General features: G+C 47.7%; 1 protein-coding gene across 1 annotated transcript in view; it reads left to right on the plus strand.

Moving 5' to 3' along the window:
- The window catches only part of LOC119383225 (PHD and RING finger domain-containing protein 1), a 67,197-nt gene that overhangs the window by 6,167 nt on the left and 46,505 nt on the right, over positions 1-14,525 (plus strand). The window contains exons 4-5 of the mRNA XM_037651265.2: positions 879-1,171; positions 7,408-7,658. Of these exons, the coding sequence (XP_037507193.1) occupies positions 931-1,171; positions 7,408-7,658 (492 nt within the window). The 5' untranslated portion in view covers positions 879-930. The remainder of the gene's footprint in view (positions 1-878; positions 1,172-7,407; positions 7,659-14,525) is intronic.

A 14,525-nucleotide genomic window follows, 5' to 3' on the forward strand; every position in this document is an offset into this window, starting at 1 on the left:
TTTTGTGCCTCTGGGAGGTTCAGTTATGAAGAATGCAGAAATAGTGCAGTTCTCTGCAGTGCCTGGGTGCCTGCAACTGTGTCAATGACAAGCTAGAACTTCTGTCATTAGGTAAATAATTTCAACAAAATTATAATATGTATGTGTTTCAGTGGCTTTGTTCAATGTATTTTGCTAAATGAGCAAAGATGTGTGCAGCCGATGTGTATAGCAGACAACTGCAGAAGCTGTATCTGCACAGCTGAGAATGCTGTATTTTTGTCAGTGAAGCATGTGTTACATAGATCCAACAATGATTCGAGAGATGTGAGGGAAAGACTGGCAAAAACAACGCTTACTTTAACAGAACAACATTTATTTAGATAATGTAAAGAAAACTGCTGGAGAGACAAGAATACGGCGTCTCTCGAGTTGCACAGCCGTCCCTCCTCTGCCTTCTCCCAGGGCCCGCGCACACTCGCATTACCCATGCTCACCACGGGAGTTCACTTCAGTGTCACATTACAGCTCCAGCCACCGGCCTGCTCGGCTCACACAGTGGTCGTGGCCTGGTGCCATCTTTCGAGCCCCGTCTCGCACAACAAGAGCGCGCACACATGTTTATCGAATTAAAGCATGTGCAAAGAGCATGCAACACCGTTTGGCGTTGTCACGCTTTCAGAGACATGAACCTGCCATGCCGGGCCTGAAAACGTGTCCGTGTGCCCAACAAAAGTACACTTTCTTTGGCATTGCAGTGAGGTTACTAAATTCTGGGCTGCGGAATTATGTAGCCCTGTAATACATGCACACGTGAATGTCACTCGCAGCTAAGCATATGCATACTATGCACTGCCAGTAGCTTATGTCAAAGTACATTATTCTCCCATGACCTTTAGGAGACAGACTCTACCATGACCAGCTGAAAGAGTTCACAGAGGTGTGACTGCCATGAGCTCCGACGAGGAGGAGATAGTCCCGCGGCGCAAGCGCAACGTAAGAGTGATAGTTGACGAAGAGGAAGAGCAGTCGTCGTCTTCATCGGACGGCGAATCGGAGGGAGGCAGTGGTGATGAGGATGATGATGACGAAGAGGGCAGCAGTGGGGAGTCTGGATCATCCTCAGAAGAAGCCGACTCTGCGGCGGAGGACGAAGGTGGCGGCGAGTCAGAGTGGGAGGAGATTCCCCAAGGTAGGCGGTGCATTGATCTGATCATGTAGCCGAGCGAGGTGAAGAGCGTTAACATTTAGTAGGGTGCAAGGCCTCGTGAGCAGTATGAACGCCTTTTCTTTTTTTCACTGTTTTAACATGTAACGCCAGATGCCTGTGTTACTGTCCACTCCCAGGTGTTTGCTTTAACTCCTAGTTATTTAAACTGACGTAACTGTAGAAGAATTGATCTAAGGTTGGTGAAGTAAGTGGCTCATTCTTTGTGTAACCATCTGCACATCCCTATGCTGTCCATGAATTACGGACCAGTGTGGGTATGTCATTATTCTCGGGAAGCAGCAGTATCGCTGCTGATCACAACACCAAATGATACCAAGACTGTCTTGTAATCACAGCAGGTCAGTTGGAAACCCATAGCAACCTCCTAATGTAGCGGCGGCTGGAGCGATGTTGCAGCTGTCTGTCAAACAGCAATGCTTTGATGGCAGAAGGCCTAGGACCAATTAAACTCGCATTCAGATTTTGGCAGCATTGTGGAGACCCGTTTAAAGGCGTGATGCCGTTACCTCTATCGTACCTCCCCCCAAAATGTGAGAGCATGCTTAGGGTACATTGGACTTAACATGGGTAACTGCGATTAGTGACACCTGGTGTGTACGGTGGGACATCATTTGCGTACACCTGGGGCCCGTTGCAGGTGCAACGCTTTTTGCTACCACCTGCCCCAGTGCACAACACTTGGTGACCATTGTAGCCTGCATTACAGGGGCCGTATTCTAAGACTATTGCTTTCAACAACAGTGTCGCTTTACATGGTATAGAATCTTACATGCCCAATGACTGAATCGACTAATTGCCTGCCTTTCCTGAATTAACCAAACAGCATGCGATGAAAGTGATATCTTGGCGATATCTCCAACTCAGAATACCTTTCCTGGTTTGCCTTTTTTTGTCAATGCATTCAAAATGTAATGTTGTTGAACGTACCATTACAAATGCAAAATATAGTTGTACAGGGGTAAAAAGTACTTTGTGTTGGTAATCTCTTGCTTCCCTACTTGCTGTATATATTTGTACCTTGAAAATTTCTTCTGAAAAGCTTGACCATACCGTGCAGGTAGTTGCGTAAAATGCTCGGACTTATATTTTAGCATCCAAGTGCAGTTACCGATGAGGCACAGCTCAAGAAACAAATCTTTTCTGTATGTTCCGCCGTTACCACTGCCATTTTGAAGCACTGTGTGGTTACTTGGCAGTATGGATTGACAAAGCTGTTGTACACACTAAAACATGGACATGCAGGGAAGCATGTACACGATAAATTATCGGATGTAACTAAGTCAAAGATGTTAATCGACAATTTTTGCGTATACAGTGAAATCTCGGTATAACGAACTTCAGGGGACCGCGGAAAAATGTTCGTTATTCTGAAAGGTCGTTATAGTGAAAGCCCAAAAATTTACCATAACAATAGAATTTCAGTAACGCAAACGTCCTACCTTTGCAACGGTACGTCCTTGAACTCTTTTCTCACAACAATGCACACGTGAACGTCAAACAAGGCACGTTTATTTGAAATAGGCCGTGACCGTTTTTGACGGGTGCAGCACAAACTCTGCGTCACGAACGATTCTAGACCGTCCGCATTTTTATGCGCCGCTTCGGTCGCTGTTCTGCTTTTTTCTATGAATAAGCGGAGTTTCCTCAAGTAGTCCAACGCATCTGTGGCCGACACGGACTCGTCGCGATCTTCGGGTGCTACCGTGACATCGTCCTCCATGTCATCGCTGCAATCCTTTAAGGCCCAACTGCATGCACGCGAGTTTTGAGCGACAGCCGACAGGATTTGCTGCCGCGGAGGGCCATCCATCGCCGTCGCTTGTCGCGTCGCAGGTTTCTGGAAAGCCAGGAAACATCGCTTGTCGCCCGGATCGGCAAAATGGCGGCATCTCTGACCCTCGCTTCGGTTGCAATTTGCTTGTGATGCTTCCAATCGGCGCGTACTTCAAGGAATACAAGTTATAGACTACCTTCTTTACAGCCCCATCTCACGCGGAGAGCGAGGCAGCGGCCGTATTTTGTCGTTAATATTGATCGACGGTTCGTTTTGATGTTTCGATGGTAGCTTGCTGCATTGGTGGTAGCTTGCTGCAATGTCAACATCGTCGTCGTGTGAGGTAGCCCTTCTACCTGCGAAGCAACGATGTGAGGCGCTGCGGCTTTTCTTAAACGTTCTATGACAGCAAGAGGAAACGTTGTCGAGATGTGCCTCATGGACTAACCCCAACATAACGCAGTTTGCAAAGTGCGACGTAGCGTAGGCAGCGTATGCTTCCGGGCGCCCCATGGGATCACAGCAGACTACTGTCGCGGTTAAACATAAGATTGCGAAAAAAGAAAGTCACGAAACGCTTTTATGGCATCCTTATCTCAAACAAGACAATAATAAATTTGGCATGTTGTTATTCATTCATGTACTCTGTAATTCTTTTTCGTAATTTGCCCGGTCGCGACAGCGCGACGGAGCCCGTTTGTCGCAGGCTCACAGCCGCCTTCGCTCGAAAGTCGCGTGCAATGCATGCGGTTGGGCCTTTACAAAACCTGATGCGTTGTCGCCTCCGCAACGGAGGGAGGAAAAAAATTCTCCGCCCGCGTCTTTCTCCTCCTGAGCCATCTCCGGTTCTTGCGGGAGGGCGTCCGCTCTTCGCGCTGCGTCGCCTGCTACCTTACAGCTCTGACTGCCATGGCCGATACACTGAAATCTAAGAATCCTCGCATTTCGGGATATAAGTTCGTAGTACTGAGGTGTTGTTAAGATTACATGGGAATTAAATAACGATCGTTATTCTGAAATGTTCGTTATTCTGAAGTTCGCAGTAGTGAAATATTTTTACATTGAAACTATAAGCAGTCGGCACGGGATTTCTTAAAAGTTCGTTAATTTGAAATGTTCGTTAATGTGGTGTTCGTTGTAACGAGGTTTGACTGTAGTGAGTTCAACGTAGTAAGTTGACCCTGCACCAAATGATAACTATTTGCCAACGCCCAGCAAAGCAACGTTGGGTTATGCCTAACGACCACTTGTGCAGCCATGACAAATGTGGGTCATAATGAAGGTACAGCCATCATTTTTATGAAAGAGAACACGCGAGCGCGTGGCGAATGGCCTCGTACCGCACGTGTGGCGTGGCGCTGTGGTGAAATGTGAAAACTAAAGGAGACAGCGGTGCCATTTCGTATGTTGCCTGCACACCTTGTTGCAGTTTTCCTTCTTTTTTTTATCGCTTTATATTTTGTTGTGCAAGTCTGATCTGTGCCAAAATTTGATTTGCTTTTCACTTCTCCCGAATGCTTCCGAAGCTGCGATAGCAACAATCCTTATCGAAAGCAATCGTTGTTCACTGAAATTTCCCAACAGAACATAGATATCAAGAAGAACGCGTAAAATAAAGACATTCGTGACGGGAGTGTAGGCAGTAGTCGGGAATGACCACTCTCTCCTTTTATTTTCATATCCTGCCACTGCGCCGCGCCACATGGGCGGCACAAGGCTATCTGCCACGTGCTCGCGTGTTCCCTTTCATAAAAATGACGACTGCACATCCGATTAGATTTCTGGGCTCAACGATGTTCTAAAAGGAGTGCCAACAAAAAATTTAAGGCAAGATAATAGCTGGCGAGATTGATTTATGTGGACACACACACAGACACACATCATCTAAAATATATCATCAGCAAATATAACCTAAAACATCTTTAAAGTCAGTTTTCAAATGTGTGTTCCATGCAACTGAGTACAAAACACAACACCTCACGACACGGATAGTATCAATTTCGATTGTATGTGAACCATAACCATCTACATCACGAGTCTCTGGACTGGCAAGGTAGTTTTAAACACTAGCGTTAGGGAGCTCGTTTCGCAGAAATTCCGCCGTCGGCATCGGTGACGGCTTCGTTGGTTTTGAGCGAAAAATCGTCCGTGGCCGAAAAATCAAGAAAGGTGCAAATAAAATAAACAATACGTAATAATTTTCGGTCCCATTGAGGATCGAACTCTGGCCGTTTGCGTGGCAAGCAGGTGTCCTACCACAAAGCCACAATGTTACTTGCAACTGCTTCGGAAAAAAAACACTACATAAAGGCCATGTAGTGGAAGGAGTCTCCTTGACACATTTTGTTTGGCAGGTGTCACGACGAAAATGAGCCCATTCGGCGATTTGTAGGCGCATTGGCGAAGCCATCAAACTACGTTTTACAGCGAAAGCTGTTATGAGATCATTTCACCGGCCGTTTTTGGCGCCGTAGTTGTCCGCTGCCGCCGCCGCCGCCGGTGTCCGTAACCAGTATCGCTCGAAATAAGAAAAAAAAAACGAAATAAGAAAAAAATTCCAGGATGGAATGAGGTTCGAACCTGGGCCCTCTGCGTGGGAGCCCAGTATTCAACCTCTGAGCCATGCCGGTGCTTGAAACTGCTTTGCATAAAGGTCCTATACAGGCTTCATGTCGGGAAGGAACCACATTAGAATATGCAATACAGCGTGGTAGAAGAGTAAAATAAGCACCAAGCGTCGCACAACGCGAATTCTGTAAGAAGGCGTCACACAATGCGAATTGCGCAACGAGTAGGTCGTTGAATGCTTCCAACCCATTACAAAGGGCTCTGCCATAATTCGTCAACATCATCAGGCACAGCATTAACAAAGTGCGCATTATGCCTTACATGCGTTTAGCAGGTACCAACGCTCTCCGTAGAATGACGAAAAATGGCACAGTGCCTGCTGCCCTACTTCTCAAAAATTACAATGATTTATAGCGTAGTGGGTTCCTCGCAAGTGCACTTGTATTGGTTGCCAAGGAATCCCATAAGCGCATGATCCATTTCCTCGGGGTCTCAGTATAAAGTTCTTCCCCCCCCCCCCCCCCCGTCTCTTTCCCACATCAACGTATGTTATACAGCATGACGGGAGAGGGAAATAGCGACAGGGCGTCACCCAATGCAAATTACATAACTGGTGGGTCGTTTCAAGATTCCAACCCATTACAAAGGGCTGAGCCATGATTCTTCATCGTCATCAGTCGTCGCGTCAACAAAGTGCACATAATGCCTTACAGACGTGTAGCTGGTGCCTCGCTTCTCAGCAGAATAACGAATAATGGCTTAGTAGGTGCTTCCCAACTTCACAAAAATTGTGATTTATGGCGTAGTGGGTACCTTTCTAATGTACTTGTATTGTAGCCCCAAGAGAGCTTAACGGGCTCTAGAAACGCCGCTCTTCCAGCTTTCGCTGTGACTGTGCTGCGGTTTCAGCGCAGGCCTGGCGTTTTTTTGTGCAATGCCATGCTTCGAAAAAAGCCGAGATAGTGCACCCATCGCCACTAAAAACAAACACACGAACTTTCAAACAGCTCCAAAAATGGACAACTATGTCCATCTAGCGAAAAACATATCAAGCAAACAGCAAACATTAGATAATGTGCTGCCATCTGCGAGGCATCGTGGAAAACATGTCTCGACTACAGCAGAGCCTATATGGTTCCGTCGTTCTAGCACAGGGAAGTGCTTTAGATTGAAAACCTGTACCATTACCATAGATACATCACGCGTGCGTGTGTGTGTAACAACACACATTAATAAGTATGCACTCAGTGGTTGAAGTGCGCACTAGGGGCTGGATTTCGCTATCGCGTTCAACTCTTAAAGGCGCAGGTTAAGGGTCCCCCAATTTTTTTGTCGTCTCTTCATGATGATGATCGCGAGAACATTGTAAAGCATGTGTTAAGCATAGCAGATTAACTATCAATGCAATGGTCACATACACATTGAAGCATGAATTCCCTGCAAATTTTTGTGTCTGCACACCTTTCAAGTGAAATTGCATATTATTTTTACACCTTTGTGCTTTAGTACGTGGTTTACAATGTCTAGGCCACAAGTGCAAATGCTGCGCTGTGGTTGCCCATGCAAAAGCACATTACTCTGCTCATTTGGTGGTAAATAGGTTCAGATCTTGGCCACCTTTCACGCAGTTTTGTCTTACCTCATGGCAAAGAAGTATCAGTCTTCATTTTGCAAACATGATGCATGTTTTTCTTTTGTATGTTACACACTATCTTTTGTTAGCCGATACAAACAGTGAGAAAAGTTGCACTAGCCTTTGTAGTGTTACCGGCTGTATACGAAACGGAGTACGCGATTCCCATCATTTGTAGCTTCAGATGACTACAGCTGCTCATTCATGCCCACTATATTGCAGAGCTGCTCTTGGAAGGTTGCCAGCAGCAGGTGGCCATTGCTGTGGCAGCAGTGCCAACCAAGAAGGCTGTCGTCGCTGTCGCTTCGCGCAAGGCCGCAGATGCTGCAGGCGAGGCTAGCGACAGTGACCTGAGCGACGCGCAGGCTGAGCGATGTGCTGTTTGCCTCAATCGTTTCCTTGGCCAAGAAGTGGGCACACCTGAAAGCTGTGACCACATCTTCTGCCTCGACTGCATCCAAGAATGGGCCAAGGTGAGCATAAACGTTCTGCGCTTGCGTTATTTTATTCGCTTGTTTGTTTTATATTCAGTTATGGACAAAAGCATTTTAGAGGAGTGCAGAACGTAGCTAAAACTCCTACTCTACTCGTGTTGGCATGCGAAATCATATCGCTGGTGCTCACCACCTTGTCCTTCCTAATGTCTTTTGTCCGATGCCTTCGGAATAAGGGTGGCTGGGCTGCAGCGCTGCTGAGATGAAGTCACAGGTTTGATTTTAGCCATGGCAGCCACATTCCGACGGGGGTGGGCTCGTGTGCCATGCATTGGATGCACATTGAGAAACCCCAGGTGGCCAAAATGAATCTGGATTCATCCCCAACAAAGCATGTCTCAAAAGAGAATACAGTAGACGTCCGATTTCTTGGACCCTCAAGGGACCGCGAAAACGTCCGGAAAATCGGGCAGTCCGGAAAAACGAATGCACGTGAAAACGCACCTTTTTGGTAGGTATTTTTCGCTGACGGAGAGGGTCACAGCCGGAGTACAAGATTCCCATAGCAATTCAGCCAATGCCTCGTTTAGGTGGCTCTGAAAAGAGCCGTTTATTAAAAAAAAATACGACGTGGCCGGCACTACCTCATAGGTCAGCACTTGGGCGCAAAGAAGTCGCTTATTTTCTTTTGCACGGTCCGCTTGCCCGCGATTATGTCTGCCTCAATTTCAGTCAACGTCATGTTGCCGCTGTACACCAATGACAGTGTCATCAGTGCTCGCGTCAACTCCGAGCTCGTTGGCTGTGTAGGAGCTGGCTCTTCGTTCTCGGTGTCGGAGTCATCGGAATCCTCCGTAACTTGATGAATGATTTCGTCATCGGTCAACTCCGCACATAGCTCGAGGTCTTTGTCAGCGTCGGCGAAGTCCTCAAGGGTTATCTCTGCTGGAATCAACACGCCGCCAGCGCGCAGATCGTCGAAGGCAACGTCCGCGGATGGCAGTTCGTCATCGTGAGCCTACGAGGTGGCTTTGTGCGCTTCGAAGGCACGGACGAAGACGAAGGAGCAGTGGGTGCCATTGCTGTAAACGGCGAATCCGCTCGACGAAAAGCGCAGCACGAAACAGCTAGGAACTCGGTGGATGCTGAAGGTCGGGAAACGGGATCACTGAAGGTAGCGCGCAGCAGCAAACGATCAACCGCAGACACGACCGCAGAGCTGGCACAGCTGACAAAACAACACGTGAACGAACACAGTGAGGTTTGGCTTGGCCAAGCTACGGCTGGCAACGGATTGACACGTGCGGCTTCGAGGTTACGGCAGCCGCGGCGCGGTGCGGCGGTGCTGCTGGCCACACCTGCAAGATGCGAGTATGGTGGGTTCAAGGATATGAAAATGAAAACAACCAAAATGGCGGCGTCGGTGGTGACTTTGGGTCGGCGGTTAACAGTAAAACGTCCGGGAAAGCGGATGGCGAAGGCTATAAGCGTCCGGAATTTCGGACTTTTTAATACATTGACTCTACGGGAAACTTGATGGTGCCACAGATGAGTCCGGGAAATCAGGCATGTCCGGAATTTCGGGCGTTCGGGAAATCGGACGTCGACTGTAGTACTGTTGTGGTGTGACATAAACACCAGAATTAGTCTACAGTTAAACCTGGATATAACGAAATTGACAAATTCCCGAAAAAATTTGTTACAAACAGGTTTTCTATATGCTGTTTCAGCACGAAAATTCAGAAAAGAAACGCACAAATTAAGCAAAAGGGGAACTGAAAGTAGAGCTCAACTAAAACATTTATTTAGCAACGAAAAACTGCGTTATTTTTTTCTACTGCTTGTTTGTGAGGGATGGCAATGCTGAACGTTCGTAGGACGTCAAACAATGCTGCTCCGTCATAGGCTAGCCGTGGCCTCAAAGATTGGCTCCGGCAATGCGCTGTCGCATTGCCTGAGGTAAATCATGAGGGCCACAGTCTTGCGAACCGCGGCACAAGATGGCAAAGCGCGTGATGAGTCAACCACCGAAGATCCGTCGTTGTCACCATAGTCACAGTCAGTTTCCACCAGCGCCTAATCTGACATCTCCTAATCCAGCACCTAATCTGAAACACGGTATGGGACTATGGTAGCGCTCCTCCTTTCTTGCTTGTTGTGCTTTTGCCGCGCCTAATTCCAGTAAAGGCACCCCAACACCACAAAGGCCTTTTCAATAATCACTGCGGGGTGTCGTGCCTTATTGTTGCCTGTCAGCCTATGCATTGTTAACGATGCACCTGTCGATCGGGGGATGCACTTTTTTATTATATAATAAGAATATTGAAACTTAAACAAGATAATTGCATTTAACCTACTTTGGAAAAAATTTGGGAAAAATTTCATGCAGATCTGAGCACCAGAAGTACCCGAAAAAGGAGGGGCACATTGACAAAAATGGCAAAATTTGCGTTTTGAGAAAAACGAGTTTTAAAGTCAAAATTGCATGTTTATTTATCAAAGATGTCATTGAATGCGACTAAATTTGTACACAAGAAAGAGCAATCCTCCTTGTAGTGGCCACTGCCATTAAAATGCGCCAGCACCATAGGTTTGGCCCTCACAGCTCTTTCGAGCTGACTCCTCGACAAGAGATTTTTTCTTCAGCGCACGCCGACGGGCCCTTTGCTTCTCCTGTTAGTTTTTGAGACATTTTTTTCTGGCGTGTGCTGTCCCGTGATGTGCCAAGAGCAACCAGATCATGAGGCGGGAGCACGCCAAGCTCTTCCAGAACACGTTCAAAACTGGAGTGCCCTCGATTAAACCAACATGTTCAGTGCTGTCATATCAGCAATCAACGAAGACTCGTCCTCCTGTGATGTTTTTTTCGTCTTCGAAGAGTCCGATCTTTTTCTGGGAGGCACTCACATATTCGAATGTCGCGGCAAACTCGTCGGACGCATCGGCGTCACTGCCACTACGCCTTGCGGCAGCAGACGCTCTCTTCGTGGTTTGAGTGTTCGGCTTTGATTTGCGCCGGCGTCCTCGAAATTTGTACGCCACGTGAACTTCACAGGCCGGTGACCGCACTTCCTATGGCTTTCTTCATCCATAACGGATAAGCACTCGAGAAAAGCGTTGTTCAGCTGCGCTGCTCAACGAGACACGGATCCTGCAAATAGGCTTCACAGCACACACAGGCGCGCAGCGGCCAATGGCGGCTCCCGATCCGTACCACGTGATTTAAAGCCAGTCGCGGCGCTCGAAAAAGGCGGCAAAAGCGTGCGTCTCTTTTTTTCTTGCGCTGCAGCAGCGCGGGAAACCTAGAACAACGAGCTGGAGAGAAGGAGCACTACTGTAGTCCCGTACCGTATTTGCGTACCGTATTTCCATAACTTGCTAAAACTCTCTATTCTCGAGCATACGCATTTGGGATACGATTCGCAAGATCACGCGCCACTCGCCCTGTCCGTGAAGAAAACTGCCACCCCCCTAAAGGCTTAACAAGCTCAACTCTGTGCAGTGCACGTAACAATTGCGGTACAACACGATATGTGAAACCTCGCGAAAGTGATATGCGTCCCCGAAAGCGACAGCTGTTCATGGCTATCGCATACTACGTCGCACACTCGCGTTGCGTTCTGTCTTAATTGAGACATGCGGTGGTATGTTCGCTGCCACTCGTAATTGTACCATCTCGCACGGCGTAATGGCAACCGAAAATGAAGTCCCCAAGCGCCTGCATTGCGATCCGTCAAGTCCTAACAAATATGGCGGCGAGCACGCATCCTCTAATTTTGGCGTCTGATAACCAGAAACCTTCCAGATATTTTCCAGAACAATTTTTTGTGGTAGCTTCTGATGGCCCGCTGGTAAGCAGAGTTGTCCAGCCAGAGAAAAACAAACGCCGACTGGAATTGCGCCATGCGATGGGAGGAACAACCCGAAAACGAACGCGCACCAGGAGAAAAGTCTGGGGGAAATTATCGGCCATATTCACTGGGCACAATGGCAGCGTTGCTGTGGTTATGTGTCGCGGCGTGTTGTGCAGTGGCGGCGATGCAATGGCGGCATGTGCGTTTCCGTAGGTCTTGTACCAAACCGTGGCGGACTGGAGGAGCGACAGCCTCCATTCTTTGGGCTGCATTGTTAGTTTCCCCGGCTGTTGTTGTAGCCACGGGGTCTGAACAAAAGTGTGTGGAACGAGTGTGCATCTATGTGCCGTGCTACGGATAAAGGATTTGCAATGCTCAGGAAAATCGTGCGAAGTGCTACAGAAAATACTTTTTTTTTTTTTTTTTTAGAGCCGTTTGAAGATTTTGACGGCACAGCGTCACCGCCTGCCTTCGGGTTAGTGTGTGGTTGACAGAGAGCGGCGATCTAGCAATTCGGAAGAGACGTGGAGGGGACAATTGAGCAATTCAGAGAAAGCGCGGATGGGGTAAAGGCACTGCGGAGAAGTCACCGCGCACGACTGTCTGCCACTTCACGCTTCACAAGTACACGAGAGGGCACATTTTGCACACCTGCATGAGAGTTTCTGAGTACAAAACGTATCAAACGACTGCAGTTTCCTGCGGTGCTGAACGTTGCTGCCGAATAATCGTATTTTCCGAGAACGTATTAACCAGAACGTATTACACACAGCTGTATTGGGTTATTTTTAATTTTCGCGATTGAGAGTGTAGGAGCCGGAAAATTGTACTAAGCGGGAATGTACCAACGAGGTTCTACTGTACATTTGCTTCTATGGAGTAACGGCGGGGGATAGAAAAACTTCGTATTATCGAGGAATTCATTGTATGGAGGTTCGTTATAGCCAGGTTTAACTGTATTTTGTTGCATCAAATTGTCGTTACAGTCGAAGCCACTTATAACGATCCCAGATATAACGATCTATCGGTTTTAACGACCATATTTTGGTGCACTTACGATTTTCCTATGCTACCCATTGAAATTGCGTCCACATGTAGCAACAATTTTTCAAAGCCTCTTACTCTTACAACGAACACTTCAGACACAGTCGTGGTAAAAATATGCCGTATACAAAGCGAAAGAAAGTTAAAGCAGGCCTTCTAAATCTTGAGAGGCGCACGCTCGTGCGTGCCCCGCTCCAGTTTACTTGTGACAAAGATATAGATCGGCAAGCACAGCAGGCTGATTTCAGACGCTGCGAGCGAGGTCGCTCACTTTCCTGGCATTTCTTCAGTGGCAGAATGGCAGTGACGAATACAGTAGAACCCCGCTGATACGTTTTTGAAGGGACCGTAGGAAATAAACATAAGAGACGGGAAACGTAAAAGCCGAAAAACAGGAAAAACGGCAAAATATTTAGTGGTACAGAATTTTATTTCAATTCTTACGAGCGGCACGAAAATTGGCACGCTCAGCTGCGATCTAGTCGATGGATAGAAACGCGGAGCTTAGGACGGCCTCATCCACAGAAATGTAATCAACGTATGTGATTTTTTTAACACCCACAGCTGTAGGCAGGAAAGAACTAAGCACACGCAATCACGACCGGCGCGGCGAGTCCGACCGTGAACCGCACACACGACCATGCGAGCTCCAACCAGCTCGAATTCCTCCCGTTCTCCGACAAATAATGATGATGATGAGTCTACGCCAACGCGATGGCAGAAGTGAATGCCAATCTCGAAGGCCTTGCTTTCGCAAGCAATTACGTCATACACGCCATGTTTGTGCAATGCAAATCTCAAAGGCTATGCTTTTGTCAATAGTAAATGCCAATCTCAAAGGCCTTGCTTTCGCGAGCAGTTACGTTACGTCATAGACGCCATCTTTGCAATTTGAATCTCGAAGGCCATGTTTTTGTTTGCATCAATTGAAAGATTCTGTTGCTTGCGCCTCTCATGCGGCTAATATTACGGTCAAACGAGGCCAGGCTGCGTGAAAATGCACCATGGCTGCTCTCTTTGGTAGTCACTCGGTCGGCTCCAAGCGCACTTCGCGGCGTATCATACGGGAACGGTTCAACAGTTACGACGTAACAGCGGGGTTCCGAATACATTGTATCCTATGGGAGCTATGCCGGGACCGGCGGAAAACGACGTAACAGCTGGGAAAACGCAGCAGTGAGGAACGTAACAGCGGAGTTGCACTGTAAAAAACAATAGGAGGCATCATGAAGCCTTGTGGTCGGCTTTCGCACGGCAACCTTTCCAGGCGCTGTTCTCGGCAGCTACGACCGCCTACGATGTACCTATGCCTTGGAATGCAAGAAGCCAAAAATGCAATATGCAATGACCGCGATAACTTTTCGGCGCTTAAAGGGACCGACAACTGGCCAGAACGGGTGATTAGATCCTGGCGGAAATGAAAAGGCCGTGAATTATAGTGACAGATTCCAGAATACTTTTCGCGATCTGAGTAGGATTTATATTTTTAAATCGCGTTTAAAAGTAACAAAAACCGGTATGTCGCGCAGCCTAGCGCGAGCGCCATGAACCAGACGTATGCAGTCTTAAGCACTTTGTTGTACGTAGTTTAATGCTTTTACACGCACCAGAACGAGGGCTGAAAATTTGAATATGTATGTTATTGTCAATTCCCGTTTGTTTCTAAGGTAAAAGAAATAAAGCATGAGATGCGGCGCTGCTTTCGTGGCTTCCAGTGAAACGGAGGCTGCGGTGCATGCGCGCGGCGTCCGGCGGCGTTTCCCGCGTAGCTCGACTCTCGTCTGCTCTCGTCGTATCGGACTTTTGAAGAGTAGCACGCGAGTTTGCGCTGCTGCTCGCAAAATGCCATCGACTTGCTGTTCTGTGGAGGATTGCTATCACTTCATGAACAGCACTGCTGGTGTATCCTACCACTTGTTTCGTTTTCGAAGGCTTAGCTTGGCTTGGCTTGACTAAAATATGATAAAACGACCTGTGAACGGCCAAAGTACTTCTATAAGAAGCCCCA

Source organism: Rhipicephalus sanguineus, chromosome 2, assembly GCF_013339695.2.
Source record: "Rhipicephalus sanguineus isolate Rsan-2018 chromosome 2, BIME_Rsan_1.4, whole genome shotgun sequence".
In the NCBI taxonomy this organism is placed as follows: domain Eukaryota; kingdom Metazoa; phylum Arthropoda; class Arachnida; order Ixodida; family Ixodidae; genus Rhipicephalus; species Rhipicephalus sanguineus.